The sequence below is a fragment of the Fringilla coelebs genome (genome assembly GCF_963513975.1).
Source record: "Fringilla coelebs genome assembly, chromosome: 3".
Lineage (NCBI taxonomy): Eukaryota > Metazoa > Chordata > Aves > Passeriformes > Fringillidae > Fringilla > Fringilla coelebs.
The window spans coordinates 79,370,563-79,398,436 of record NC_140030.1 but is presented as its reverse complement, the minus strand read 5'-3'; the positions used below and the strand labels follow the sequence as shown (position 1 = coordinate 79,398,436).

The following is a 27,874-nucleotide window of genomic DNA, read 5'->3' as shown; positions in this document are numbered from 1 at the left end:
ATGTCTGTCCAGTTCTCTGCACAGGCACCCTGGAGGAACAACAACATCAGTTTTCTGACCAGAGAGGCAGCTGTAACAGAGCAAGGAGAGACTATCATAGGTTTCTACCTGTTGGCTTTAGGTAGGTATTTGGCTCGGGTGTGAAAGAAACTTAAATAGATGTTGTTATCAAATTCAAAGTGATTCATTTGGGTTTTATCCCTAAAGGAACAGGATGGTAGAAAATGTAACTTTTTTTTCAGCAATTTTAAGATCAGATAAGTACATTTTGCTTTTGTTGAAAAGAGATTTATAATCAATACAGAAATCTTGAGGAAAAATATATAGTCAAGCCTATAAACTTTCAACTAATGTTCATTAAGCTCAATATGTGGAAAGAAAAAAGAAGCACCCTATCGGAAGTACATGATAATTCCATGTTTTCTTGTGTTTTAGTAGCACTGAATAAATGTTCTCTGATTTTCAGAGTTGTGACTGTTGACAGTTGGCGTCCTACAATTATCTTCTGGAGAAACACAAAATATGTTTTGTGGTTCTTAACTTTAATTGTTTGTATTGTTCTTGCTTTAAATGCTGGATGCATATAGAAATTGACTTCTTCAAATAGGATCTAAGAAAGATATAAGTACTAGAACCTTATCCCATGTTAGCAGTCACAATACCAAGTATTTCTTTTAGTTCTGCTGGAGGACAGCTATTGTAAGTGTATAACAGGGATTTGAAAATGGTACTCACTATCAATGCACTCTGATACTACTGTAATTTTGGTTTGTTTGTTTAAATATTATCTATTTTGGGCAGACATTGCCAAACACAAGGAAATTTTATGAAATTTCAGAGTGCAAGCATGCTAGGTTATAAAAAATTTCAACTATAGGATCTCACAGAAAAATAGAAGAAAATTTAACTTTTATTTAATCTGTTCTTCTAAACAACATGTACAAAAATGTTTCTGTTTTTAAATTATTTGCCTGATTTTTTTTTATTCTTAACGTATTACATATTTCAATTCACTTGTTAGCCCTCTGCTTACATTTGACAAAGGCTTGTGAAAGTTAAAATGTTAAATGCTAAGTATTTTAATATATTTGCATGAGACTTTCTTATTTTTATCTCTAGAAATTAGGGAAAGTTGTGCTTAGAATAAAAACAGAGATTTTAGTAGAAATATATATGGCTTCTATCTTAGGAGAGTGGTTGTAAGGTAAATCAGAGGTATTCCAATTTTTCCCACTCTGTTCACATCTGTGTATCACCTTGTGAATGGCTGGGAAATGTCTGCACTATCAGCTAAAGAGTTAAGCAGTTGCACTTAGAACTAGAAAGAACATCTTAGGTCAGCAAGGCCAGTCCCCTACAGAGGCAATGTGTAATCTCATTTACACAGCTATTATGCTCCCTCATATAACAGACTAGGGGGGTTTTTTTGTGTTCTTATTACTCTTCCAATTGAAGAGTGATAACAACACAAAAGAGTTCCTGATTTTGTTTCTCTGTTGGATAGGAGCCTTCACCTAAATTCTTAGCTAAAGTGATCCCAACAACTTCATACAATTTTTGGTCTTTCCTTTTAATTGAAATAAATTTTTGCTTGCAAATGACATCCTATGGCCAATCTATGATCCTGAAGGAGCAATCATACCTTGAAGTCTACCTCTGTATTCCCATATTAAGCAATTGAGGGAATTTTATTTTGTTTGTTGGTTGGCTGGGGGGCAAGGGGTAATTATATTTATTTATCTCCTCTCCTAAGATCTTTTCTCCCCTGTCATCTCCATAGCCTTATAGCCAGGACTGAATATAGCATCCAAGCAGGGTCTTGCCATCACTATTCACATTCATATTTACACTCAAACAACTCTACTGATCCCTCCCAGTATTGCCTCACACACTGGTAGTTCAGATTTCTTCCATCAATCAGTCAGCAGAGATGTTCTCCTCCGCTGCTTCCTGGTGATCTCACATCTTGCAGCAAATATCTAGCTGCCTGAGCCTGTAGGCTACTGGGGTTTGATTTCTTTAGATCCTTCAGCCCAGCTTACAAGTGCTTGCATGTCATAGCTGCTGTTCTTGAAACTTACATCAAGATTCAAAACCTAAGTTCCTTTTCTTGCAGAGTATGTACAACCAGCAGAAGCACTACTCCAAGTTAAGTGTAGTGTAGATCTGGTTAAAATTGGTGGATGTAGGTATACCTTTTGGAAATGGTAACTTATGAAAAAATTTGGTAGTTATACATGAATCTGGAAAGTCCTAATTTTTTTTCTCCTCAAAGGTCTACTGTCACAGTTCTGCAAGCACTAGCCACAGCAATTTATAGTTATTAGTTTTATGTACACCAATAACTCATTCTATCCAGGGAGCTGTGATGTGGCAGAGCAAGCTCTCTGTCATACAGACACCCTCTTGCCCTTCTGGCAGCAGAGAAAAAAAGCCAGTCCACGTGCTAGCTTCCTGTACCTCTGGTGTTTTAGGGCTCTGGCAAAACAGTCTGTGTTGGCAGGAGTCTACAGATATTTCCTTACACAAAGGCCCAACGATGTTCCTATTTGATACTCTTGGGGTTTTGATGCCTTGGAAAGTGGCTTCAGTGATAACATTTCTGTAGTTACTAAGTATTTTCTTCTCTTTTGAATTTAAGTATGGCAGTGCAGCTTGTTTCAAATTCTGATGTACTTTTCCAAAACCAAGGAGATGTACGTGATTGGTAGTAGCATTCATCCAGAAGATGGGGTTCCTCTGAAACTCCTCACCTTCACAGGATAAAGTTCTAAAAACCTAACTGTATTTGGCCAAGTCTTCCCAGAGTCTCTCATCTTGACAGAGCTCATGAATATCCAAGAGATATGGTCTAACACCTTTTGCTGAGATAAGCCCTCTGTGTGTCTCCTCCTGGAAATTCTCACAGGTGACAGGTAGCACAGCGGTCATTTGTGACGGGACACTGATGTATGCATTGTACATGGTACAGCAGCCAGGCAGTTTTGGATCCAGGTGAGCACTCCCCAGCGCCCTGCATGGAAGCCTGAAGCAGTGGTGTCACATGCTGACACCATGAGCAAACCAGCAGGAAGCATGTGGTGCATTTTGCAAATGCTGATGGACATTGAGATCACTGCACTGCTTCTTGACACCCAAGCCACTGTTCCATCGTTCTCCTTGTTAATGCTGTGGCCAGGGGATCAGTAAAGTGGGGGGGAAGGTGCAATGCCCACTCAACAGCAGTGATCCACTCTTAGAGGGACTGTCTGCAAGTGATAGCAAACGCTGTGTTACCCTGCACCAGCTCACCTGGGGCAGCATCCTCTTTCTGAAGGCAGCAGTCTGCTCCCATCCTTCCCTTCAATGAGCTCAGAACTGTCTCCAACAGACAGGTGAAAGCTTGTCCTGCTGCTGGGATTACATCTGACCCCTTTTTGCCTATGCCATAAGTGGTGCAGTACTGTGGAAAATCCTCGTCCATTTTAAATTATAAGGTACAATTTAAAAGCACTACCCACTGCTGCTGGCTTCTAGACATGGGGAAAAAAATATAAAGCTTTTTTTGCTTCATAATTATTAACAGGAATTCTTAAGTTGGGTTTTTTCCTGAATTTATGCATAATTTGTTTTCTTCTTGCTTCCCCTCATTTCACTCTTAACTGGGCCTGTTGGAGTAAATACGAGGCATAAAAGGAAATTTTATATCAATAGGAGAGAGTATTAATTAGGGGGCAAATTCTGAGTTTTTGTGAGTGCTTCCATCAGAAAGGCATGCTGAGTGCATTACCAATCCCATCAGAACAGACCACAAGATCCAAACATGCCTTTAAAAGGCACACACTTCCGAATGGTAATAGTAAACTGCTACTTGAAAAGTGACAGAATGACTGTTATTTTGGGATTTTGTTTGACAGATAAATCTGAGAAGGTGGGAAAGGAAACAAGCTATTCACAGAACATTCATCCCCAAAATGATTGCATTCATTGAACAAATAATCTGTCCATGCTTTGTCAAGTCTAAAGCAAGATGACTCTTTTCCTTCCTGCCTGGAAGAACTGGCAATATGCCCTGGACAGGATATTGTGTGTGTATAATTGGCAGCAAAGACTGAAAACAGAGTAGGGTCACTTCACAGTTGCAATAGTTAATGACAGCTTTGCAAATTCTCTGGATTTTATCACTGTTTTAATTAAAGTTTTCTGGGCAGAAAATCTTTTACAGCAAGCTTCTTCTGATAGGCATTTATGCTTGTGTATGTGTAGTTGTGTAACCGATTTCATTCATGCCTGCTCTGCATTAAGATGCTCAATGCAATTTCTGTCCTAGAGGAAGGTTATTTGCTGAGGAAAGAACTTAGTTTGTTTTGTGACACTGAGCCTCACCTTTTGCTCTCACTTCTGGAGTTCTTCTGCTTAAAGCTTCATATACTGAGTATGGCTGAGTTGTAACACCCATTCTTCTATTTCAGTCTTGCCAGGTTTTACAAGTAAAGGCTGTGCAACAATGTCTAATAAGAGCAAGTCTAAGTAGAAAGCATAATAACGTATTTTGGCTGGGCACAGGTGAACTAATCTATTGGAAATGTGGATGACCAGCTCAGAGCTATCAATTTACTTGTGCCAAATTTAGATCTTCAGAAACAATGTTAACAATGAAACTGCATGCAGCCTCAGGTGCTTATTGCTTGTTCAATGACCATCTCAGGTATGTGAGGAAAAAATAGGGCAGGTCTGAATGCACAGGATGGAGTGATTTGACAGAAATATTTTTAAAATTACATTGTACTTTTTTGATATTCTTAGAGTTAAACAATCTCAGTGTTCTCAGTTGCTTTCAGCAGAAATATTTTCAGTCTCCTTAGTCACTCTTTCTGGCTACTTTTCTGGTGCTTTTCTTGCATGGGCTGGTGGGCATCACGCTGACTCAGGAGTTTTTAATGATTAGCTGAAGGGCTGCCAAGCAAGCTTACTTTCACCAGCTTGCTTGGCAGCTCTTCTGTTCCTCCATAAGAAATCATGGATAACAGCACCAGACTCCCTTGTGGAGTGCTTTTGACATCTGTGGATTGAAATGCTCCCTTAGAGAGTGTTATTCCAGGAGAAAGATTACTACTCAATTATATAGGGGCAATACCACATTTTTAATACTGCTGTCCATCCTATTCCTCCTACCTCACAATATTTCCAAAACTACTGAAGTATTTGCATATTATCTGTGTATTTTGCCACATCAGAAGATCTAGCATCTCTCTGATGAGCAGCTCAAGTCAGACTGTGCTTCTGGGAAAGATATGATGATCCCTCTCTTAACCTTATGCTGGATGGCAGAGCTCAGTTTCTACCTAGCTGCTATTTTTTTTCTCTCTCACCACATTTTGACCTCATTTAAAATCTGTCTTTTTTCACCAGGATTGCCTTAGTATGCTGGGTTTGGATTTTGGGGTTGGTTTGGGTTTTTTTCTGCATACTCTTATGAGTGAATAGTAGTGACAGCTTGCAAAAGATGGAACAAGTACCCTCAGTTGTTTCTTTTCTATCTTCTGTTTTACTGAGATGATACCTGGTAACATGGAGGAACTTCAAAGTTCAGAGGTTTCTTTCTGGACTCTTGAACTTCCTCTGATGTCCCCTGAGGTGCACACCACCTGAAATGCAGTTGAGGAGATCTCTGCCCTCACTGAGAGTGTCAGCGCTATTGCTCTGCATGCCTTGAATTTTCAACCTTCTTCCCTGTTATTCTGTCAGGGCCCTGGGGGAGGAAGGGAGAGGGGTTGTTTGGTTTGAGCCATTCTTTTGGTTGGGGTGATTTTCTGTTTTGGGGTGGTCTGTTTCATGTTTTTTAAGTCATTCAGTCAATACAGGCAGAAATTCAGACTAGCACATGTATCTGATGGCACAGAGATCCAGTGTCCCATACTCACTGCTCTAGCTGACAGAACTTTTTTGTGACCACTGATTTTATTATTGCATGGTTTACTAAGAATTTATTTTCTTCTGTTTCTTTTTCCTTTTTTTTTTAAATCCAAATTAATATGGCCTATTACCCAGACAGACCATTTTAGGGACTGGATATGCCAGTGCAGGTTCTCCACTGCTTTGCCTAAAAGGACTGTGCCTACCTGCAGAAATCATACTCACTCTGTAACCTTATCTCTCTCAATGCATCCGTCATCTCCAACCTCAGTTTGTGAATGTAGTTCCCAAAAATTATCGCAAGTCCTCTGTGTGTCTCACCTCTCATTGCTCTAAAATGTGCAGTGTTGTTTGTCGTGATGTTTTGCTCAAGTTCTTCCTTAAGACGCTTTAACTGAAAACTTCCTTACCCTCCAGCCTAGGGGGAATTTGCTCTGTATATTCCCTGGAAGGGCAGGTGTCTGACACTTTGAGGATAGCCCTCCTATCCATTACAATGCACTGGCAAAATTTTGCTATTTACAAAGGGCTGCAATTTTATTTTGTCTGCCATTTTAGCACTATGTCTTCATATGGACAGGGAAAAATATTTCATACCTACTGCCTTGATAACTGTCTAACCTTGCGGAGGGTAGAACCAACGTACACAGGCAACACAACTCCCATATTTGCATTTCAGGCTATCCTAATTCATTCCCAAAGCCTTCCTCCTCCAGTGCCCGCTCTGCCTATTTATAATACCTAGACTTGAACAAAAGTCACAAAATCCCTGAGTTAAGGTGCATGCAGTTGTTCAAAACAAGACTTGATTAAGAAACATTGTCACCTAGTGGCCAGAACAAGATATATTTATTATTGCTGATCTTGTAACAAGGCATACATAGAATGTACGTGTGTATCTCAGTGTATCATCTCACCAGTGATTATTTCTGGTAATACCATAGGCTGACATTTCAGCTCTTCCCAGTTCAAATACTCTTCACATGTGTGTTCACTAAAAAAGGTAGAGCAGCAGAAGCTTGGCAATGCTGCAAAGAGAAACTATTAAAAGTAAATTGCTCTGCAGAAGAAGCAGTTCATAGAGCCATACAGAGACTGTCCCATCAACCACCTCCCTCCCACTCCAAAATGCCCAGAGCATCTCTCCTGGAGGTATCTGCCCAGTCTCTTTCTTTACAGAATAAGTGCCTTGCTCTTTGGCATTTCAGCTCCTGAGACTCCCACATGGCCTGGAAATGGGGGTGGCCATTTCCTCCCCTCCCTTCCTAGCCCCAGCAGCCTGGCAGTGAGGTGCTGGATTCTTGACATTGAAGTGGTGCTTCCCAGAGGAAGGCAGCTGCCCTCTTGCTATCAGCCATCTTTCATAGCACAGACTCCTTTGAATATCCAGAGGTGCTGTGCAGATCCATCATGTCACATCCATCTTTATTGTGTTTGCTCATCTCTTGCTGGGTCAATATACAGCAGCCTTATTCTAGGATATCTGCTGTTTGTGCCTGGGCAGAGGGCTGTGGGTCAGCTCCTTTCTCCCTCTCCTGGGAATATTGTAACCTGGCATAAGCCAGCAGGTGTTGCATTCCTTATCCTGTCGTAGGCAGCAGACACTCAAAAGAGGTCATGTCTTGCTCTGCCTTGCCAAGGTGAAGCGAGGCCACCAAAGTCAGAAGTGGCAGAGCTGGTTTGTGGGATAGAAGCAGGAGCCAGCAGGGAGCCAGGTGCTGCCGGACCTGCTGCTCAGCCCTCCGCCCCCTTAACTGGCTAAGCCACATTTTCAACACTGAACCTGACACTTATCTATATACTTTCTGTTAAAAGTCATTAATTTATACACATCTATGTAATTTCAAAAAGTGAGATGCAAGCCACCAGGGCCTTGCACTGATGGGCAGAGCAATAGCTGTGGACATTTGGAAACACTAGATCTCTCCAGCAGAGTAAGTATCTGACTTTCACCAGCTATACAGTTATCTCCCTTGTGTTTTGCTCACATACTTAGACACATACTAGTCTGGCATCTCTGTTCCTGGAGAGTAAGAAAGAATGCAACTTTCTGTAAAATTAAATAAACGAGACTTTGAAGTTCTATTCCAAATATTCCCTTCATATAGATTATCATGTGTGTTACTGAAAAATATTTCCATCTGGGACAGACTTTGCTGCAAGGAGATCCTAGATTGTTCTAAGAGAAGAAACCTAGTTGTATTAGCTGCACTTTTCTAAGGAGAACTGATAAAGCAGCCCTCTGGCTATGTGTGTGAACTTTCTGTATCCATTATCGTATATGAGGAACTTAAACAGCTGTAGATTGTGGCAGATTGTTTGTAGTCTCTGCTCCACTCTACCAATCTTCCTTCCTATTTTCCAGGTGTAACACTGTTTCATCTATCCACTGAAGGAAAAAAACTTCAAGGAAAAATCTGCTTTAGACCCTTAAATGGTGCATCTTCAGTAGGTGTAGCAGCAGCTCTTTGTTCTGTTTTATTTATTCACTCATTTACTTGTTCCTACTTCTGAAATGCACCCAGCTGCTCAAAAAGATTTCATGCATAGTTTTCTAGTGGATAATCTAGTTTAATATACTTCCAGTGGAACAAAAGGGAATTTTAGAAGATATGTCACACATTTACACACTCAGCAGCTTCTTTCTTTATTTGCTTTTTGATTTCATAGAATCATAGAATGGACTGAGTTGGAAGGGACCTTAAAGGTCATCAAGTTCCATGAATTTAATTTTCTTTTTCCAGGTTGGTTGTCTTGGTTTGGAAACAGCATTGTGATTTTTGTCCTGTATAAACAAAGACATCTTCTTCAGCCCACCGACTACCTCACATTTAACTTGGCAGTGTCAGATGCCAGTATCTCCGTGTTTGGTTATTCACGGGGCATCATTGAAATCTTCAATGTCTTCAGAGATGACGGATTCATTATCACTTCAATATGGACTTGCCAGGTAAGACTGAATTAATCTGACAAAAGGGCTGTAGCTATTTCTGTGGGTTTGCTGTATATAAATAACCAGACAGCACCTAAAGCATGAAAGGAGGTAGTCACTAACCTTTCAAAAGGAGTGTCTTCTCTTTTGTTACACCTTTAAATCTATGCATTTGATTGGTGCTTCACCAATTTTCAGTGGTTTTTTTCCCTGTGTATTCACAACAGTTCTTACTAGTTTGGTGTTTTTTACTTCATGTCAGAGCTCACACTCATGTTGGAAAATCAAGGCATAGGCTGTGCTTGTCTTCAGGTCACCTGAAGCCAGCTTGTTTGTTGCTTTAAGACAAATGTTAAAGTGCCAATGTTGACTCCTGCTTGACAAGGCGTGCAGAGCCAAGCCTCCACACAGCATTTGGGCATAACCATACCATTTTAGCATGCAAGGTTTTGCACTAACTCAGTTGTAACTCTTCAATCATATTTCTAAACTCTTGGTTGATTCATTGCCTGTAGTAGAATGAGTGATTTAACTTTATGGCACAGTCATGATCTTGGAGGCAGCTCTTTGTTGGAGTACTCAGAAAAAGTTATTACAGTTAATTCCAAAACATACCTGTGTGGGCAGAATATAAATGCACCCCATGGACAGATAGGCACAAAGCTGGCTCCCTGGTGCTTTCAGCAACATCTGTGAGAAAGATTACACTCTGTTTCATCAGGGAATCAAAAATCTGAAAATGACAGGATAGCCTACGGCAAGGTGTAAGAAAGATCATGATGAAGGAAAAGGGAGAGAAAAATAATCCTCTTTTCTTGGAGGCTTGATTTTTTGGGTTTTTTTTAAGGATGAAGTTGAGCTATTGTGCCACATAGATGAAAGAACATTTACAGGTCATGTCCCCTCCATTTCAATAAAAAGGTTCTGTTTATGCAGAGAGGAAGACTTCCTGTAGGAGACTGATTAACCTAGGAGCTGTAGCTTGATCTAAAAAAAATTATTATTTCATTGTTTAAAATGTATCTCTATAGTCATTTGGCAGAAGGCAATTTATCAAAATGAAGCTAATTATTTCCTCAGCAAGATAGCACTCTTTCTCTAATAAGTCTAATAAGTTGCAGTCTAAGGTCTGTTGAGCAGAAACTGAATTTTTTCATGAATGGTAAACTTTGAAGTCATCAGATAAATAAACATGTATCTGAAAACTGTAAGATCCACACCCATATTCAGAATTAAACAGATGCATATTTTCCCCCCTCTTTCAAGGAAGGTTGGGGCGATGACTGAGAAAGGAAAGGCAAAATCTGCATCTCCAGGTTCAGTCCAGCTTTGTTGCAGATTTCCTGTGTAAGACAGGGTAAGCCATTCAGTGTGAAATCCTGACCCTAGGTCACTGGCATGACTTAATGCTTACAACTCACAAGGTTGAGAGAAGTAACACTGAATGACTTTTCTGCATTCCTACTCTAAGTTCTTTCAGAATGCTGTCTGTACTGTAGCTCCTTTTTTTGGGCTGTAGAAAACAGCACACAGAGGAATTGGCAAGGCATTTCTTTCATGATGCTTTTGCCTGGGAATCCCTCTTTGGCTGACTTGGAGCTACTAACTCTTGTTATGATGATCTGACTTTTTTTTTTTTTAATTTAAAAATATTGAGATAGGGGAGTGTTTGAACTTTGTGAGATGGATGTGTGCTTAATCTTGCTGTGCTTGAACTGCCTTTTCAAGGGGAGAAATGGTCCATAACAGTTTTAGAGTACTCAGATATTTTGTTGGTCAGTCTATGTTAAGTAATTGGGTTTGTATCTTCTTGTTTTAATCAGTATTCATTTGTAAATTTTTGATATCAAGCAAAGTTTTAAGGTATTTGTATCCAAGGACTTTGAGCAGGACACTAATAATGCATTGGCTTTTCTTAACACATTGATGTGCAAAACATTAAAGTTTCTACTTTGGTAGTCCTCTGTAGGCTCCAGAGAGTAACATGAACCATTTCAAATATGAATTTATACTGTTATTAACACTAATTAAAATGAATGGTAATCTGGAAAAGTCAATTTGTACTTTGAATTAAGTTTGGATTTGTTGTGTCTTGTTGAGCGAACAAGCTGGTTACGGATTGTTGAGAGAATATAATGTAGGATTCCTGTTTCCATCAAGATTTTGTGCTGTCTTGGGGAATCTCAAAAACACATGTAAACCCTGACATCCATCTTCTTGATTAATAAACTTGATAAAACAGAAGCCAGTGATGAAAAAATAGGTTATGGAAATAGAGTGGCTGGATTGTAGTAAGGATATTGTGCAGAAATAGTAGGAAGCTTCTGTGCATTAAAAAAAATGATGTGAAATCATCCACGTGTGTGTAGGCAGCCAGCACAAAGGTAATTCTGAAAATGTTTAATGTTGAACAGCAATAGTGTTTTGATTGCTGTAGTCTGAATTTGTAGTTTTACTAGAAGGGGTCTCACAGGTAGAACATGAGGAATGAGGACCTTTGTGCCATGAAGGTAAAGCCCATGCTTTCTGTCAGGACCGGCTGAAGTCGGTGGCTCTGGCTCTCCTCATGCACTCAGGCTCCTCTGCAAGTAGCTGGGGTGGCACTTTGCATACATGAGCATGGCTTTCCTTAGCATGGCCCATGTGTTTTCCCTTACTTGGTTTGTTTTGCTGAGTCCAGAGGAAAGCCTTATTTGGTTTTCTGTCATTGTCTGGTTCACTGCACATTTGCTCCTATTGATCAGTTTCTGCTGTCAGGAACGCTTAGGAAAATTTTATTTTCCCAAGCTAGCCTGTCATTTCTGTTTATGAAGAAATTTCACGAGCTCACCTCACTTAATCCAGCTAACTATTTTGTTTTCCTCTGACTTGGGTCTCCTGTGCCCTCAGGTAACATTTTTCAACATTAAGGTTCACCATCCTTGGCTGCTGCGGTTGAAGGGAGTGGGGGAAAGACAGACAAAGAGTATTTCTCTCAAAACAGCCTGATCTTTGAAAACTCTCTGTAACAAAAGATGTATCTCCAGCTACCAGCACAATCTCTACCAGCATACCTGCTGAAAGGGACAGAGAGGAGTTCTGTTCTCCTCCTCTGTATGGAAAAAACTACACTTTTCTTTCTCATGCCAGAAATTATTTTTTAAGTCTGACAGGGTTCTTCTCTCAAGAATGAGGTTACATGGTACATCTGTATCCAAATGCTGCCTCTGCTTAATGCTCTGTACAAATACAGTTTTCCAGTGGTGGGTTTTGGAATCTGCTTTCACTTTTATACTTCTGCTCTACCACTGTCTCATTCCTGAACTGGACAGAGGAAGGACAGTCAGTCTCTGGCACATCCATTTTTTAGCCTCTCCCAATATGATCAGTAAGTAAACTGGTTCATATGGTGAATTTTAGGTCAGGGGATGTAACCCAGTGACCAAGAGCCATCTGCTCCCCTATTGACCATATGCCTAGTGAAAAGCTATCTCAGAATATATTTTTGTCCTTTACAAATTTTTTATTTGTATATTCTGCTGAACCAGAAGTCACAGTGAAACCTGTAAATAACATTGTGTGCAAATGTTCATGTAGGAAGTAGAGAAATACTCATTCTCAGGCAAACATGGCTTCTTCTGAACTTTATCTATCAAGTGATCTAAAGTTTTTCTTGTACTTTTTAATCATGTGGCAAATACAACAAAAGATGCAGATTTCAGGAGGCCTTTAAATGCAGGGAAAGGATTATAACCTATCTGAACTCCATAGGTACATTGCAGTCATGTCTGAAAACAACAATAGACTATAGAGCCTTCGAATTTGAAATCCTTCAAATCCTTCATAATTCTGGTACTTCAGTTTTAATTAGTTTCCAGTAGTTCACTTTCATAATTTTTAAAAATTATTTTTGATAATGAAGTTTTGTTATTTAAGCATTAACTTTTCAAACACTTAAAGGTTTTACTATGAGGATCAAGAAAAATGACTGTTCTTACCATGTGCTCACCCTGTTGGAATAGGCTTCTTTTAAAACACATTTCTTATTTCTGACTGTTTCTTACATGTAAGATGTGTCTGGGCTGTGCACCCCAGAATACAGGGTGGATATCTCCAGGTCATGGACATAACCCCTGTCCCTGACATGCTGACTGATGCTGTTACCACAGACACTCACCTCACTGTCAGCCTAGGTATTCCCAGTCCATCTGGCCAGCCAGATGGTGCCAGAGCATCCCCAGCAGATCTGTCTCTGCACAGAAACATCCTCTGGAGCAGCCATTTTTAAAAAAAGTTCCACTTTGAGGTATTAGTGAGCACCAGGGTAGCTTGTGTGACAGCATCCAGCTCACACTGACTCTGTCCCTGCAGCCTGCCCTCATTCATCATCACAAGGGCCAGCCTTCAAGGACCTGCCTTCAGCCCCACGAAGCTGCTTCATGTTGTGCAGAGTAATAAAGACACTGAGGGGAGCAGAAGAGAGAGAAATGACTGTTTCATCCTCTGGCTGGGTTTACTACAAAGCAGGAAGGAAATCTGGGTTTGAATCCTGCTGTGCTTCCATGCTTCACATAGTGCTTTTTTACTCCTGTCTGGCATACCCTGGCCAGGAGCACATGGCAATGTGGTGGTCAGCAGTGAGCCCCACACTGCACACAGGTATTGCTCTACTCTGTAAGCCCTAATATACTCATGCACAGTTTGCCTGACAGCAGAAGATCTGTGGAGTATGTGTATCCCAAAAGGGCATGGTGTGGCCAGGAAGTCAGAAATTATCTGGAAGCACAGACTTAGTGTGTATGCACTGAGGAGGAAGTGGCCCACAAATGTCTGGGATTTCTTGCACTTTAGCAGATTTTCCAGATTGTGGTGGTGTAGCTGATCAACTTGCCATCTGAAATCCCAGATAAATAGGGATGTCTAAGAAAAGCTAAATTAGATGTACAACATCCCTGTTTTAACAATGCTGATGTTGGACAAGGAGGTTCCCTTCCCTCCAAAGGATGTCTGACACTAATGTAGGAAGCCTCTTTTAGTCTCTAGCCCCAGTATTTGTTTGCTTTAGCAATTGCTGGGCACTCCTTTATAATGAATAGTCCTGAGTCTGTGCTCCAAAGTGAATCCAGCTCTCCTACACAGTCCATGGGAGTAAAGGAGGAATGCTTTTTACAGTGCCACTGTTTAATTTTTGAAAGGTCTTGTACAGTAAAGGGAAGGAAATGGCTGTGAATACCAAAGAATCACAATCTTTTGTGTTGAGAAGTAAAATGTGAAAAATCAAGCAGAGGGTGAAACATGTCCATCCCCTTTTCTGTTGGCTTCCTTAGGAGGCTCATTTGCTCACCAGCTTTGCCACCTCCAATCTAGGAGCAGAGCTCAGAGGCACAACCCTCCTCTCACCAAGGCAAGTGATCAAAGCCTGAAAAGCTGAGCACATTGGCCCTTGCCCCTTTTTGGAGGTTCAACTTCAAGCCACTCCCTCTTGCTAGCACTTAAAAAAACTTCAGTATTTTGGGTGTTAATAAATATCTAGGGCTCTCTCATGACATTCTATAAAATAATGTCCACCTTTTGTAAAAATTAAAACTGAAAATCTGAAACACCAAAAAAAAGATTGCAACAGTAGGAAATGCTGAGAAAAATATGATGAAAACACATGGGCTCTTTTCAGAAGTTTTGAAGGCAGGGCTTTTAATCTTGAATAAGTTCTTTTGTGTTTTATTGGTAGCATTTCTTTTCTCAGAACATGCATTTATCTCTTTTCCTATACATAGATTGTAAAATATTGCTAAATCTTGTCTGAGGAGGAAACAGAGGATTAATACTTTCCTCTTTTAACAAAATCTTCTGTAAATTGTCTGATAAATCAAAAGCTCTAAAGGCATTTATGTTCTTATAAACAGAGCACACTGATTTCTGTCAATTTAATATAACTCATCAAACCAACCAATTTTTTATGTAGCTAGACCATTGACTCTCAACTTGGTTAGTGATTTTTATGTGTTTTATAGATACCAAGAAAATATTACTCTGTGTGGAATGGTACTCCCTCACATTCTGGGGAGATGAGAGATCAGTGGTTGCTCCACAGTCCATGTGAAGTCCAATAATAAAAGCAATGTCAGATGGAAAGGGCCAAAATTCAACCTCACAAGTTTTCTTTTTACTGCCTACCCAGTACAGCTGCTGGGGAGATTACTGAGGACAGACAGCCACTATTGCCAAATGTCTGTATGGCAGGCTTGTTCCAGCTTAACCCGCCATTCACATTGTTCCATCATCCATTAATTTTTTTTCCTTCACTTTTTCTGAAACAAATTTATATCTCAGTTATGAACACTGGAATGTATCCTCATTCTTGTTTCCTTGCCTACCTGAGATTTGGATACTGAAATATAAAGTTGCAGAGGTAGTAGTCTTCCCTGTTTCTTTATTTCTGATCTGCCTTCATATAATCTAAAAAGTACATTGCAGTCAAAGAGGTAAAGGCAACTCGTGTAGACATCTGTGAGCTGAATTTCAATGAGAAAAATACTTCATCTGCAGGGAAGGGGGGAAAGACTGCCTTTGCACAAACAGAATCATTAGCAACATAGAAGATCATTTCAGTGTAACTAATGTGACTTCAGGGGAGTTCCGCCAGTTTTCATTAGTCATGAATTCTCCTTCATTTTCCTCTAAATGACTATTTCTGCAGTCAATTGCAACTAATTAGGTAAGTTATATTTTTGGTAGTGAAGATTTATGAATGCCCAAACTATCTGTTTCCTTCTTTAACAAGTCTGACGTAGTCCCTGCTGTGACACCCAAGCACTGTGAAACCACACAGTGCTGACTGGATTGGGCATTCATTGCCTGAGACTGATCCTACAGAACCAGGAATTTACAAAGCCTAAGCTTTGATTTCTGTACTTCCCAGAGGGCTTTTCTTCCCAGAGGGCTTTGAAATACCCTTTTCTAAATCTCTCTGTGGAAAATAGTAGCCTTCCACATCCTTCTGTGCTGATGTCTAAGATATTAAATGTTTTCTTTCAAAAAATACTGTCCATTACTCCTTCATCCTTCATGATCTTCTCACCATAGGGCTGAACAAGTAATATTCTTCTGCCTCCTCTCTGTGTGCCACATCCTCTCACTGGCTTTTAAGCAAAATTTCATCTGAAATTAAAATATCACTCTGATAAAATTTGTAAATACTTTTGTAGTTATATCTCACATATGCTCATCTTCTCTATCACAAAAATTTATTCCATTAAGTCAGTACACCGATATTACTTAGGAAGTAAATCAGGTCCTGACCTAGATCTTGTGCTGAGTGAATCAATGACAAGATGACTTCTGCTTACAATGGGCTGTATATGACATCCAGAACTTCCACACCACTGTCCCAGCAGAAAGGGATGATGTTGCATCTGGTGGGTTTCCAGATCGCTCTTTAAGGCCAAGAATAAACTATCTTTTATACTTCTTTCCATACTTTCCCTGCTCTACTTGGACTCTCCTTGGAAATGCTTGTGACTCTCCTGTTATTTTGGTACAGGATCCATAGGGGACAAGAATATTAACCTAAGAGAAGATCTGCTAGTAGTCATGCAGCTTTTTCAGGTTTTCAGGAAAATAGCATGTTCCTGTCTTGGTCACTTAAGGCTGAACTAATCTACCCTGCCTTTTTCCTAGGACCTTCCTGAGCAGAGAAACAAGTTCAATTCTAGGCATTCAGCCAGCAGTCAGAGATGTCCTTGTATAAACCTGAGGGTGGCTATGTAAGCAGATTCCTTCTTGTTGGGAATCAGCACAGAGGATTGTACTTTGGAGAATGTGTAGGGTCACTTGTAGTTTCTGGGCTGTCCTGGCAAAGTCCATGAACATTGGTACCTCTGATTCCCTTGAGGTGTGTAAACTTCAAGAAACATTTAACATGATATTCTGAAATGGAAAAGAAAATACTTTTTAAAAAGAAAAAAAAAAAGATAATCTGATGTGCATGGATTTCAGTTATCTACAGGCCACAAAGCCAAGCCTTGCCTTCTATGGTAATGTAAAGATCAGACAGGTGACTCTTCTTTTATCTGTGTACTTGTTTGTTTGTATTAATGGTGATACTGACAATAAACAAGTAGACTCTGAATAAACATCACTACAGTGGAGAGGAATTTTGGCTCAGGCCTACTGAAAAGAATTTTACAGCGTAGCACAGATGTTCCCAAAGGGTAATTATAGATTTTCCTATCTAGCGCTTCTTAATTTCCCTCTACACTAATTCACAGAAAGACAATGGCAATTCAGCATTTAACCTGAAGATGGGAATCTTTCCATTGTGTCTGGATCATCTGGTGCTATGAACTATATGCTCCCCATTTATTCTTCACGGGGGGACATGAGAGGCATAAATCTGCTATGATTCCACAGCATCTACCCAGAGTCAGAAAGCAGATGCGTTCCCAAGCATTTGAAGATGGAGTATCTGAAGTAAGATTATTATCTGATGAGGCTGTGTAAGGAAATTCTGCAATCAATTTCTATCTGTTCATTAAATGCCATGCCCTCAAGGGCGTCCCCACCAGTGGTGGGGTTGCTGCATTCACAGATGTGCTCCTTGACAGGGGCAGGAGTAGAAATTGTGGCCTGAGAAGTTGCAACTACAGTAGCTAAAGGTCAGCCCAAAGTGAGTACACCTTGAACCTTAATTGATTAACCTGGTAGATGAAACTGGATTCCCCAGGTTTACTAAAGCCAAAACTTGACCTGCATATAGTAATAGTGGCACTGAGCTTCCATTAACTATACAGTATAATTAGCATAATTACATCTCTGGACACGTAATAGTATAGTCTAAATACTGCATTCATATTTTTCTATCTTTAGAATATATGCCAGCCACAGAAAGATTTAATCACTTTGTGCAAAATACTGAATGTCTGATGCTTTCACTTAATGGCTTAAACTCTCTAATCCTGTAGCATATAAATTCTCATTGTTTACTTATACATGGAAGGGCATTTGTGTCAAAGCCCTCCAATGGCTTGGTTTGATGCCATTACCTCTAAGCATAGCTGTCCTTGAAGCCTACTGAGACATCTTAAAAGGCAGGATGCAAACATTCCCGAACAATGTCTCATGACAAAAGATGTTGTGGGAATTGTAGTAAATGGTAAGTCTCTTTCACCTCCTGTATTGCAGAAAATCTCAAAGAAACTGAGTGCTTTAGGAACACTATGCATTGTGGGTTTAGAGTAGTCTTTTGTGAAGACTAATTTTGATTATTGGACTCAGTAGTCCTTCTAGAACCTCTGTGACTAAAGTTACTGTAGTCCAGTTGACACATCATAGTACATTTGAGAGATGGGAGAATTGTGTTGTCATCATACTCAAGTGGAATATTTTTGCATTTACTTCAAACTTTAAGAAATTGTTAAATTTAAAAATAAGCTTTTAATTTTAAAATATCTATTCCAAGGTATCTACAGTTTCTTTTATAAATGTGTTTCTTGAAGACTGATTTAAGTGCTTTTTCATTTCTTCATGTTGAATGAGGTTTATTGCCATTATCTAATTACTCAGAATAATCTGATTTGTATTTTAAAAAATAGTAATTCTGGGAGAGATTATTGTGGCAACTTTAAGTATGTGCTGTGGGCAAATAATCCCTGTTTGAAGTTTATGCTTTTCTTTACATATTCATTATCTCATTTTCAATAGAAGAAAAATACGGGATGCTGTGGTTCTGGAGGGAAACAAATAGACTTTGGGAAATTACAAGAGATTTATCAGTTGGCCAGAGGAGGGAGCGAGGCAGCCTTTGTGGCTGCTGAGATCAATGTTTTGGCCCTAAGTGAAAGTAATAGCTCTTTTGGCAATCTGCTTTTGTGCAATTAAACCTTGATTAATCCAATATTATGAACAATAGGTTATATTTTACTCTGCTTTATATGAAGAACAACCCTTATGAATCAGTAGGGATTCATAAGTATTAAAGGTAGTAAAAGTGAGGCACACCCAAGCTCACAGCTAAAAATTTCATAGTGCGCTGGGGATTCCTAACTCTCTCTGTGTTGAAGCAAATGAATTTGCATGCAGTAGGAGCTCTATGTATTGTGGGTTGTAAATAGTGCTCCAAGAGCATTAGTGAGATTTAAAGTCAGGCACAAGTACAAAGCAGAAAAAACCCACAATTTTTTATTCAGTTGTGTCTTAGCTTCCAGGCAGCATAAAGATAATGAGCACCTTCCATGCATATCTAGATAGTCAAGGGAGTAATGCTGGTGGAGTACTGAGAGAAAGCTTTTAAAATTGCTAATCTACTTCTGCTTCTTAATGGGTAAAAAGGAAAGCATGGAAAATTACCATGCAATCAACTTTGTGTTTATGTCAGAATTCATTACTTCCTGTTAACACTGCTGCTATTTGATCATAATTAATAATAGGAAGGAAAAAATTGCATTAAACAGAAATGGAAGTATTATGACTATGGAAGGAAGGAGCTGGCTGGGGGTAGAATAAAAGGAAAACCAGAACTGTGTAAGGGGAAGAGCATCAATCTTCCAAAGTAATTAAATACTGTTTACTATTCTAGTATTTCCTTGGCTGTCATTCCATATATCTTTAAAGATGCAGAAAACTGAAATTATCACATATTTTTGTAACATGCAGATATTAATCTCTGTCTATAGAAATTGGGACTATGTTAAAGCAGTGTTTCTGTTGTTATCTACTTGGGTGCCTAGCAGTTGCCTTGCTACCTACAGTCAGTGCTGTCTGTTCAAGAGCAGAAAAAGTAGCAGAGATCTTTCTTCCAAATCCAGTAGGTGTAAGCTTGAAGTAAATTTGCTATATGTAGAGGAAGATTACTTGTTTTCTTCTGAGGACATATGTCTAAGTGACAATGATAAAAAAGTGTTGCAGCATTGACAAACTTGCTGGGAAATGGTTTTTGCATAGTAGGGCTCAAAAGCCACTTGCTGCCAATAAAAGTTTGGGACAAGAGTGGTCTGAGCACTATGCTCCCAAAGCAGCCTGTTGGATGGTCCTTCATGGTTAAATGTTCCAGATGCTGTGGCTCCTCTATGGGCTGTTCTGCAGTTTGAGAGCCACCATTTACCTCCTTTATTCATTTCATCCAAGCTCTGTCATCCCCAGAGCTCCCTCTGTTTCATGTTTCCCACTGTCACTGTTCCCAAGACACTGAGGAGCCAGCGTGGGGGCAGTGACAGCTGCCCTGGGAAGCTGCTGTCACTTAGCCACTTAAAAGCCCCTTACAAGCCATTTGGCCCTGGTAGCATCTCTGGTGGTAGCCCCCACACCTGCAGAAGGTCTGATGAAATGCTGGTATGAAATAGTATGCAAGCAAGATGTGGTACTGACAAATGGCTCAATCCTATGAACTATGTTGATTTAGATAAAGCCGCAATTTTTTTTTAGCAAGGCACCGCTCCAAAGAAAACATTTAGGCTTTTCTTTCTTATGGTGACAGCTTCATCTTAAAGGCCAAGAGTGTATTTTTAGACCCACCTTCCTCCCTTGTAGGAGTTCTCAAAAGCTGTTTGAACTGATCACTTGATATAATTGTCTCTCTTTGGTCTGACATCAGGGGAGGAGGGTAGGAGAAAAATGGTCACATCTGCCAGTGATAAACAGATCTATTTCAGAAAAACTCCCCTGCTTTTAACATGGGCCTATGATACACAATGAGAAGCCTGTTCTGCTCTTTTAGTATTCAATCTCATAGCTCTTTAGGCTTAATTTCAAAGTGTTTATTTGCATCCTAGTTGAAATACTGCTTCCTTCCTAATCTAATAACTAGTGCAATTCCTTAAGATTATGGTCATTATGTTTTCTGCATCTATGAAGCATTGTTAGAGCAAATGGAGAGGTGGCAGCTGTTTGCGCTAGTAAGGATAATGAAATGCAGAACACATTTACATATCCAGGTATTTCACCAACATTCACAGCACACAGCAGGCCAAATTCAGCGAAGTGCAGCTTCTAGCAAGTAGCTGAGACATCCAAGAAAGTCTGTTTTAAACATGGTTGCATTCATACACCAGGCATGAGCTGACTGTAATCAGAGCACAGGTGAGTGTAGATTATTGTAGTAGCAAGCCTTGCATGTGTTTAAAATGTGGTGGGTCTGTAAAACATGGCAATAAGAAGTATTTCGAGTCAATATGAGGACACTGGTGTTAAGAAAAAGCATCAGTGAAAGAAGTGATGAAGCTGTCCTTTTTCTAACCCTTCACCAAATTTAATTTATACAATCTGCCAGGGTCTTATATTTAAGCCTGGATTAAAGCCCCAGATTCAGTGCTGGGATAAACTGAATTCCACAGGAGTTGTGCCCATTCACACAAAGACAGAGTTTGTTCCTGTAGAATAATGATGTGTCTTTCCACCAATAATTTCAGTATTTTAATGCCAAGTTACTGTCCAGAGACACTTAATATTCTTGCTTCACTAGGTGTAAAATTGGCACCTCCAAGAGCTCCTCTGCTCTGGACAGTTTAATATATTGTTGCAAGATTCCAAAAAACTAAGGGACTGGCTGTCAGCATTTTGCCTGGATCGTTTCCCAGCCATAGAGTTCTCCCTAGCAGATGGCTGCATCCATGTCCACTACAGCTGACAGAACTTCCTGGTTATACCTGCTTGTGAAGCTCACAGAGCTGTGGCCATCCCGGGATGTGGCTGAGGCACTGATGTCAGTAGGAGCCACAGAGCTGCACGGCTCTGCCTGCGTCACAGCCAGGGGATAAGGATCAGGGCTTCAGAAATAGCAGGCGCCCAGCAACACCAGACATGGAGACTCAATCTACTGGATCTATTTAGGTTTTGGGGTCTATTAAAAAAAAGAAAAAATCTTTTCTCACTCAGCCCAGCCCTTCACCTCCTAGCTCTTCTATATTTGGCCTAAATTTCTTAGGATCAGTTTGCATGTTTGTTCTGTATAAGCAGGGCAGCTGCATCCAGGGCATTTTTGCATGTTCAGAGTTTTTCTTCTTTCCAGTTCAAAGTTTTTCTCCTTCATTTAACAAGTCATTTAAGGGAAGCATAGATGTAAGGGTGTGCTTACTTGCTTATTGTAGGTACATGACAGAGCACTTATATAATTTTTGAACATTTACTTGCTCACTGATCCTATAGAAGATAACTGTACCTGACATTTTGCATTTCCCTGCTAGTTTGGTTTCTGGAAAAACTTTTGAGTTCATTAACATGAAAATGACAGGAGAAATTCCTGTGGTTCTTTTCCCCCTCAACTCTCTGCAGTAACAGAACATCCTGTACTGCTTTGTTTTTCAGGTTGATGGCTTCCTGACACTTCTCTTTGGCCTGGCTAGCATTAATACCCTTACAGTGATCAGTGTGACACGCTATATCAAGGGCTGCCATCCTGAGAGAGGTAAGGAATAAAGGCACATCCAGGTCTGCCTTCACTGAACCTGGTGCAAATCCATACTTCTCTCAGTCGCTATTATCAGTCAGGCATGCTATACTAAATATAAATTAAACACATTGAAAACCAGAACATAATACAGTCATTTACATTACAAACATGTTCTCATGGAATCCTTCAGGGTTAATTCCAGTAAGAGCCAAATTATTACAAGTGCACTTGGGTCACCATGGGTAAATTCATCCTTGTGCCAAAGATACCACAGGTAGTGCTGACTCTCTCTATTCCTCAAAATGTGACTCAAATTATAAGTTATACAAGCTCCTAAGTTATACAACCTGGTCTGGATCTCACTGAAAAATATTCACTCTTCTATGAGATGATTGATTCTGGTCAGGGATTAGATCGATTTTCATGCCTTTGTTGCAAGGGTCCTGCACCATCCTTCAGACAGGAACCTATCAATGTCTGCAGGGAAAGCATGTGTAAGTACATGGGCTGCATCAGATAAGTTTTTACTAGCACAAGGAGTATTTGCTGTGATAAGAACTTCTGCAAGGAGGTAATTTTTTCCAGAAAGTTCTTCTGCAGTTGGGTACAACTTGTTGAAGTTAACTTTCAGCATGAACTGCTGCTGGAGCTGATAGTGTTTTGCTGTGATGTAATCCTACATCTTCTATTCATTGCCTGTTAAGAAGTCATATTTAAAACCCACAGTTCTCTTTTGTGAAGCTCTACCACATATCCATCTGATGGTGTGCATAATTTACGTTTGAATCTCAAGAAAATTTGAGCAAGTACCCAATATAATGTTACAGAAATGTTGAGGAAGAGAAATTGGTGGATGCATAAATATTTCCCACATAAATGAAAAAATAACCACAGTGTATGGCAACAGCAGGACAGATTGAATCTTTCATATCAAATGGCTAATACAGGCTGGGCTATTTTCTCCTTTTTAACAGGGAAAAACCTTGATGCAAGTAAGAAAATCCCCTGAATTCAGATTTATCTTGTCAATTTCTATGTAAAATACAACTGTATTCTGCATTTTACAAAGCATAGGTCTAACACAGAATTCACTAATTCCAGAGCTCTCAACAAACTCATTGCCTCCTGCTTAAAAAACGTTCATTTCACTCTTCAGTGGGAAGACTGACAGATGCTTTCAAAATCAAAATCAAGCTTTTCTTATGAATATACATTTTTCTACCTTAATTTTTTTAAATGGCTGTTTTACTTATTGGTGGTATAGGAGTGCATTTGGGTTTCAGAGATATGTTTGCTTTTCCAAGTACTGTTTTCTGACCCAGGCATGCCATTGCAGGTCACTGCATCAGCAACAGCAGCATGTCGGTGGCTCTGGTTCTCATTTGGGTGGCCGCTTTCTTCTGGTCTGCAGCTCCATTGCTTGGCTGGGGCAGTTATACAGGTAACAGGTATCTCTCAGTTGTACTTACCTGGCACCTCTCCACTTAACAAAGATAAACTTACCTTTCTTTCTTACTGTTTGTATTAAACCAGACCAACTATCAGTGGAACTGAGGAAATAATTCATTGTGTGTGACGTAGGTGCAGAGCGTTGCCTGCTTTGGTATCAGCTATAAAGAAATCTTTTTTGAAGATAAAACAGCAAAGACTTGGACCAAGTGCATATTGCCTATGGAAAAAGAGAGGCCAGAAATACTTGGCATGGTTAAGCAGTGAGATAAAGAAAACTATCAAAAGACATCCTTCAAAAACTGTCAAGTTTAGGAAACTAGCAAAGAACACAAGTTGCAGCAAGTTAAACTTGAAACTATAATAAGACAAGCCAGAAAGATTTGGCAAAACAATTTGTTGAAAATATGAAAACTTACATAGCAAAGGAACTCAAAGGTGTTGGAAAGTTTGTCAGTCCAAGAAAGAATTAGGGTGCAAGATAAGGCCAAATCAAAAAAGGAGGGTAAAGAAAAAAAGGAAAAAATTTGTGTAGTGAACACTGCAGAAATTCAAGGGCTAAGGCATGTGACAGACCAGAAAATTTCTTCAAGGGGGAAAGATGGAGAAATTGCCTCAATTTAAGCCTGTAAGAATTTGACAATCCAAATATCTAGGAACAAATGGTAATGATACAGAACTCACAACAAGTGAAATCATGTGACGGACATTGTCCAGCAGTTCCCCGTCTGGATTCTGTAAGCCTCTGCATTCTTTGAGAAGTCACGAAATCTGTGGAGACTTCCTGAAGCAGCTATGTGCATATATTCTCTTATTTACTAAGTATGTAAGCTTTGAGATATCTCTGGACCCTTGAAGTATGGTTGTGAGAAAAGCAGCCATTCCTATGGTTGGTTAAACGTTCTATCCTTCACAAGCCAAAATACTCCTAAGATATTTGGCTCAACGACCTTTGGTTTGAGACAAATTCAAGCTGCTTATTAGACTGCATGAATTTTATGTCACATTTTTGCACTCTGGACTGTCATAAGCTTGGTTGGTTTTGACTGGTAATTTTCTGTGTATCTTCTGGTGAACTGTGTTCTTTTTACATTAATCCACCAGCTCTTCATTTGTAGGGGAACTTCTGATGTCTGATTTTGGCCTTAAACTGGAGCCAGGGACTTTTTGGGCAACACTACTTTGTCAGGACATTCAAGGGCCTCCATGGACCCTGTTTGAATTCAGTTCCTTGGCAGTGGTTTTCAAGACTGCTTCAAGGAGTGCTTTCCCCTACTGAGACTCACAGCAATTTTGGGTTCCTGGGCTGTCTCTAAACACACCTCCAGTTAAGGGCACCCACAGAGATATGGGAGCCCAGCAGCAGCAAGTCCAGCAGCAGGCACCAGCAGAGCACAGCATGTTACAGCTGGCTGCCTCAGGCCTTTCACTACTACACAGTATTTTCAGGGACTCTCAAGACCCCACCAATTTTTGAGAAAGCCACTTGTTTTTGTCCCTGTGGAGGGGGAAAACATAGCTCTGAATTCTGACTTGCGGAAAATCTGCCGGATTTTCTTTTTCTGTCATCTGAAGGCTGGTTTCATCTTTCAGGCAAAAGTTTTCAAAAGCTGAAACCCAGAATTAAGCCAAATTTTATGGTTATATTTTTGAATCTTGAGGTCTACTGATGAAAAAGGCAAAGGAGAGGAAAATCTATTTATATTACAGAACATATTCAGACAGCAGCATCTAGAGCTTTTGGTGATAAAAATACTGAGCTCTTTTTGATGAGAATCACAAAGGAGATTTTAAGCTTTTTCTGATTTAATTCCTCCTGTTTAAATTTCCTATCACCTGTGAGGAATTAAGGGAATTTTTTTTTTCAAAATTACTACTGGATGTTAGGGAGAGATCTGCTGCTAAATCATGTAGTCTTCACATGTATTGTATCTCCAGGACCTGTTAATACTTGACTTTACTAATTTGGATTCCTGCTTTATTTATTTGTAATTCAATTAGTTGCCATAGCTGTCAGAAAAAAAAAACAAACCCACAGCTTTTTCCACTTAGAAAGAAAAATATGCAATTTGCAATCTATAGAAAAATTTCTAAGGTTATAGAATTCAAGTTTTCTATGAGGACATCTTTGCAAACACATCACGAGACCTAAAGAAGTCAACTGTAATTCATAAAAGTGTTCAAGCCAGAGACATTATTCTCACTGCTTTTCCTAAGCCCCTGGTCAGCTATTGTCTCACCAGTGGTAGACCCTGCAATCTGCCTGACTTCATTTTAAAAGTCTGCATCTCTGTGTTGCAGGACTGTGTGTTTCCCATTTATCAAAAGGTCTCATATCTTTCTAAGTATTTATAAATGTTTTGTCTTCTCATAATCTTTATCATAAGCTATATCAATTTAGTCTCATGGCTCTCACTGCAGTAGAAGTTCCATTACCTCAAGAAGGCTCAATATTTTTTATTTCCTGCTTAGTTATGTAAGTAGTGACTTTTTACATTTGGCATATGTCTATGGAATTTCTTGTTATGCTGTTACAGAGCTCATCTTAGGAAGTTACTATGTAGAGTATTACGACAAATAAGAGTACATATCACTCAAGGATATAAAACTCTTTTTTTTAAATAAAGTGTCACAGTTTCCTATCCTGAAACAACAGTTTGTGCATTATGGATTTACACTGGCAGTACAAACTCGACAGAATAATAATACACATTAAAATTTGTTACAGTCTAAATGGTCTTGAAAAATTGTTTATGTAGGAAGTAATGTCATGTCTCATTAAATCAGAAAGATCCATTCTGTAGTGCTTAACAGAAGAAAAATACAGCATTTTAACTAATAAATTAGTTGCTCAAAAGCAGATCAAAATTTTTAAAATGCTAACCAACTTATTCTTGCTTTCCAGATCGCATGTATGGCACATGTGAAATAGACTGGGCAAAAGCCAACTTCTCTACAATCTACAAGTCCTACATCGTCTCCATCTTTATCTGCTGTTTTTTCCTACCTGTCACAGTTATGGTCTTCTCATATGTGTCCATCATCAACACTGTCAAACTAAGCCATTCGTTGACAGGACTGGGTGATCCCACAGACAGACAGAGGAGAATAGAGCGGGACGTCACCAGGGTGAGTTTGGGTTTCATATCAGTAGGATTCAATGAAATCTGTCTTTCCAAAAATTGATCTCAACTACAACAGAAGAGAACAAAACCAATCAATTGCATTTCATTTCTTTATAACTCTAGTGACAATCTGAAGTCAGTGAAGAATATGAGGTTTGTTTAAAATTTCTCCTGCATCAGTTGTTTTATATTGGTGCTACATCACATTTGAAAAGTAATCTAAATATAATTGGAGCTGGCTATACAGCACAAACCCCAAAAATATGGTTTGGCATATGCTCTTTTCTTTCAGAAGTTACACTACTTCTGAGCATACTCAGAATTTAGAGTGCAGTTTAGAGTGCAGATTTCAGTTTACTCACTGTTTAGTTAAGTCTACCTGAAACCCTCTGTATTCATATAAACATATGGGAATGCAGCTATTTTCATTCTGTTAGAGGAGGCATTTCTCAACCACACCACCATGACAAAATTCAATATGTAGCTCCTAGGTCTTCCTGGCTGCATCAAAGCAAACCATTTGCTTGTTTATATTCTCCTATAAGCCATAACTCCAGGGAAATCCAGACCTTTCCCTTCCAGCCAAGTGTTCCAGTTATTATTCTCAGTGTTTTACTCCCCTGATGTAGTCTTCCAAAACAGATTTAACATTATTCTTCTTCTGTCTTTTAGGTTTCTATTGTCATTTGCACAGCCTTCATTATTGCATGGTCACCATATGCTGTCATCTCTATATGGTCTGCCTATGGTCACCCTGTGCCCAACCTCACCAGCATCCTTGCCAGTTTGTTTGCTAAGTCTGCCAGCTTCTACAATCCCATTATCTATTTTGGAATGAGCTCCAAATTTCGAAGGGACATTTTCGTCTTGTTCCATTGTGCCAAGGAAGTCAAGGACCCTGTGAAGCTCAAACGTTTCAAAAACCTCAAACCAAAGCAGCCACAGCCTTCTCAGAAAGAAGAGAAGTACGCACCAGAAATGCACCCTGTGCCGAGCCCTGATTCTGGGGTGGGAAGCCCAACCAACACCCCACCTCCAGCAAACAGGGAAGTGTATTTTGGTATTTTTGATACACCATCCAATAACCCCAATATTGAATGTGATAGATTGTAA

At 39.6% G+C, this 27,874-nt stretch overlaps 1 protein-coding gene across 1 annotated transcript; it reads left to right on the top strand.

Annotated features, from left to right (window-relative positions):
• On the top strand, positions 1-27,874 carry LOC311151386 (visual pigment-like receptor peropsin; the record flags this gene model as incomplete). Its single annotated transcript, XM_084201768.1, has 6 exons — positions 1-121; positions 8,640-8,845; positions 22,103-22,202; positions 23,524-23,628; positions 26,542-26,765; positions 27,434-27,874. 6 exons carry the CDS (start codon positions 1-3, stop codon positions 27,872-27,874), a joined length of 1,197 nt encoding a protein of 398 aa, XP_084057894.1.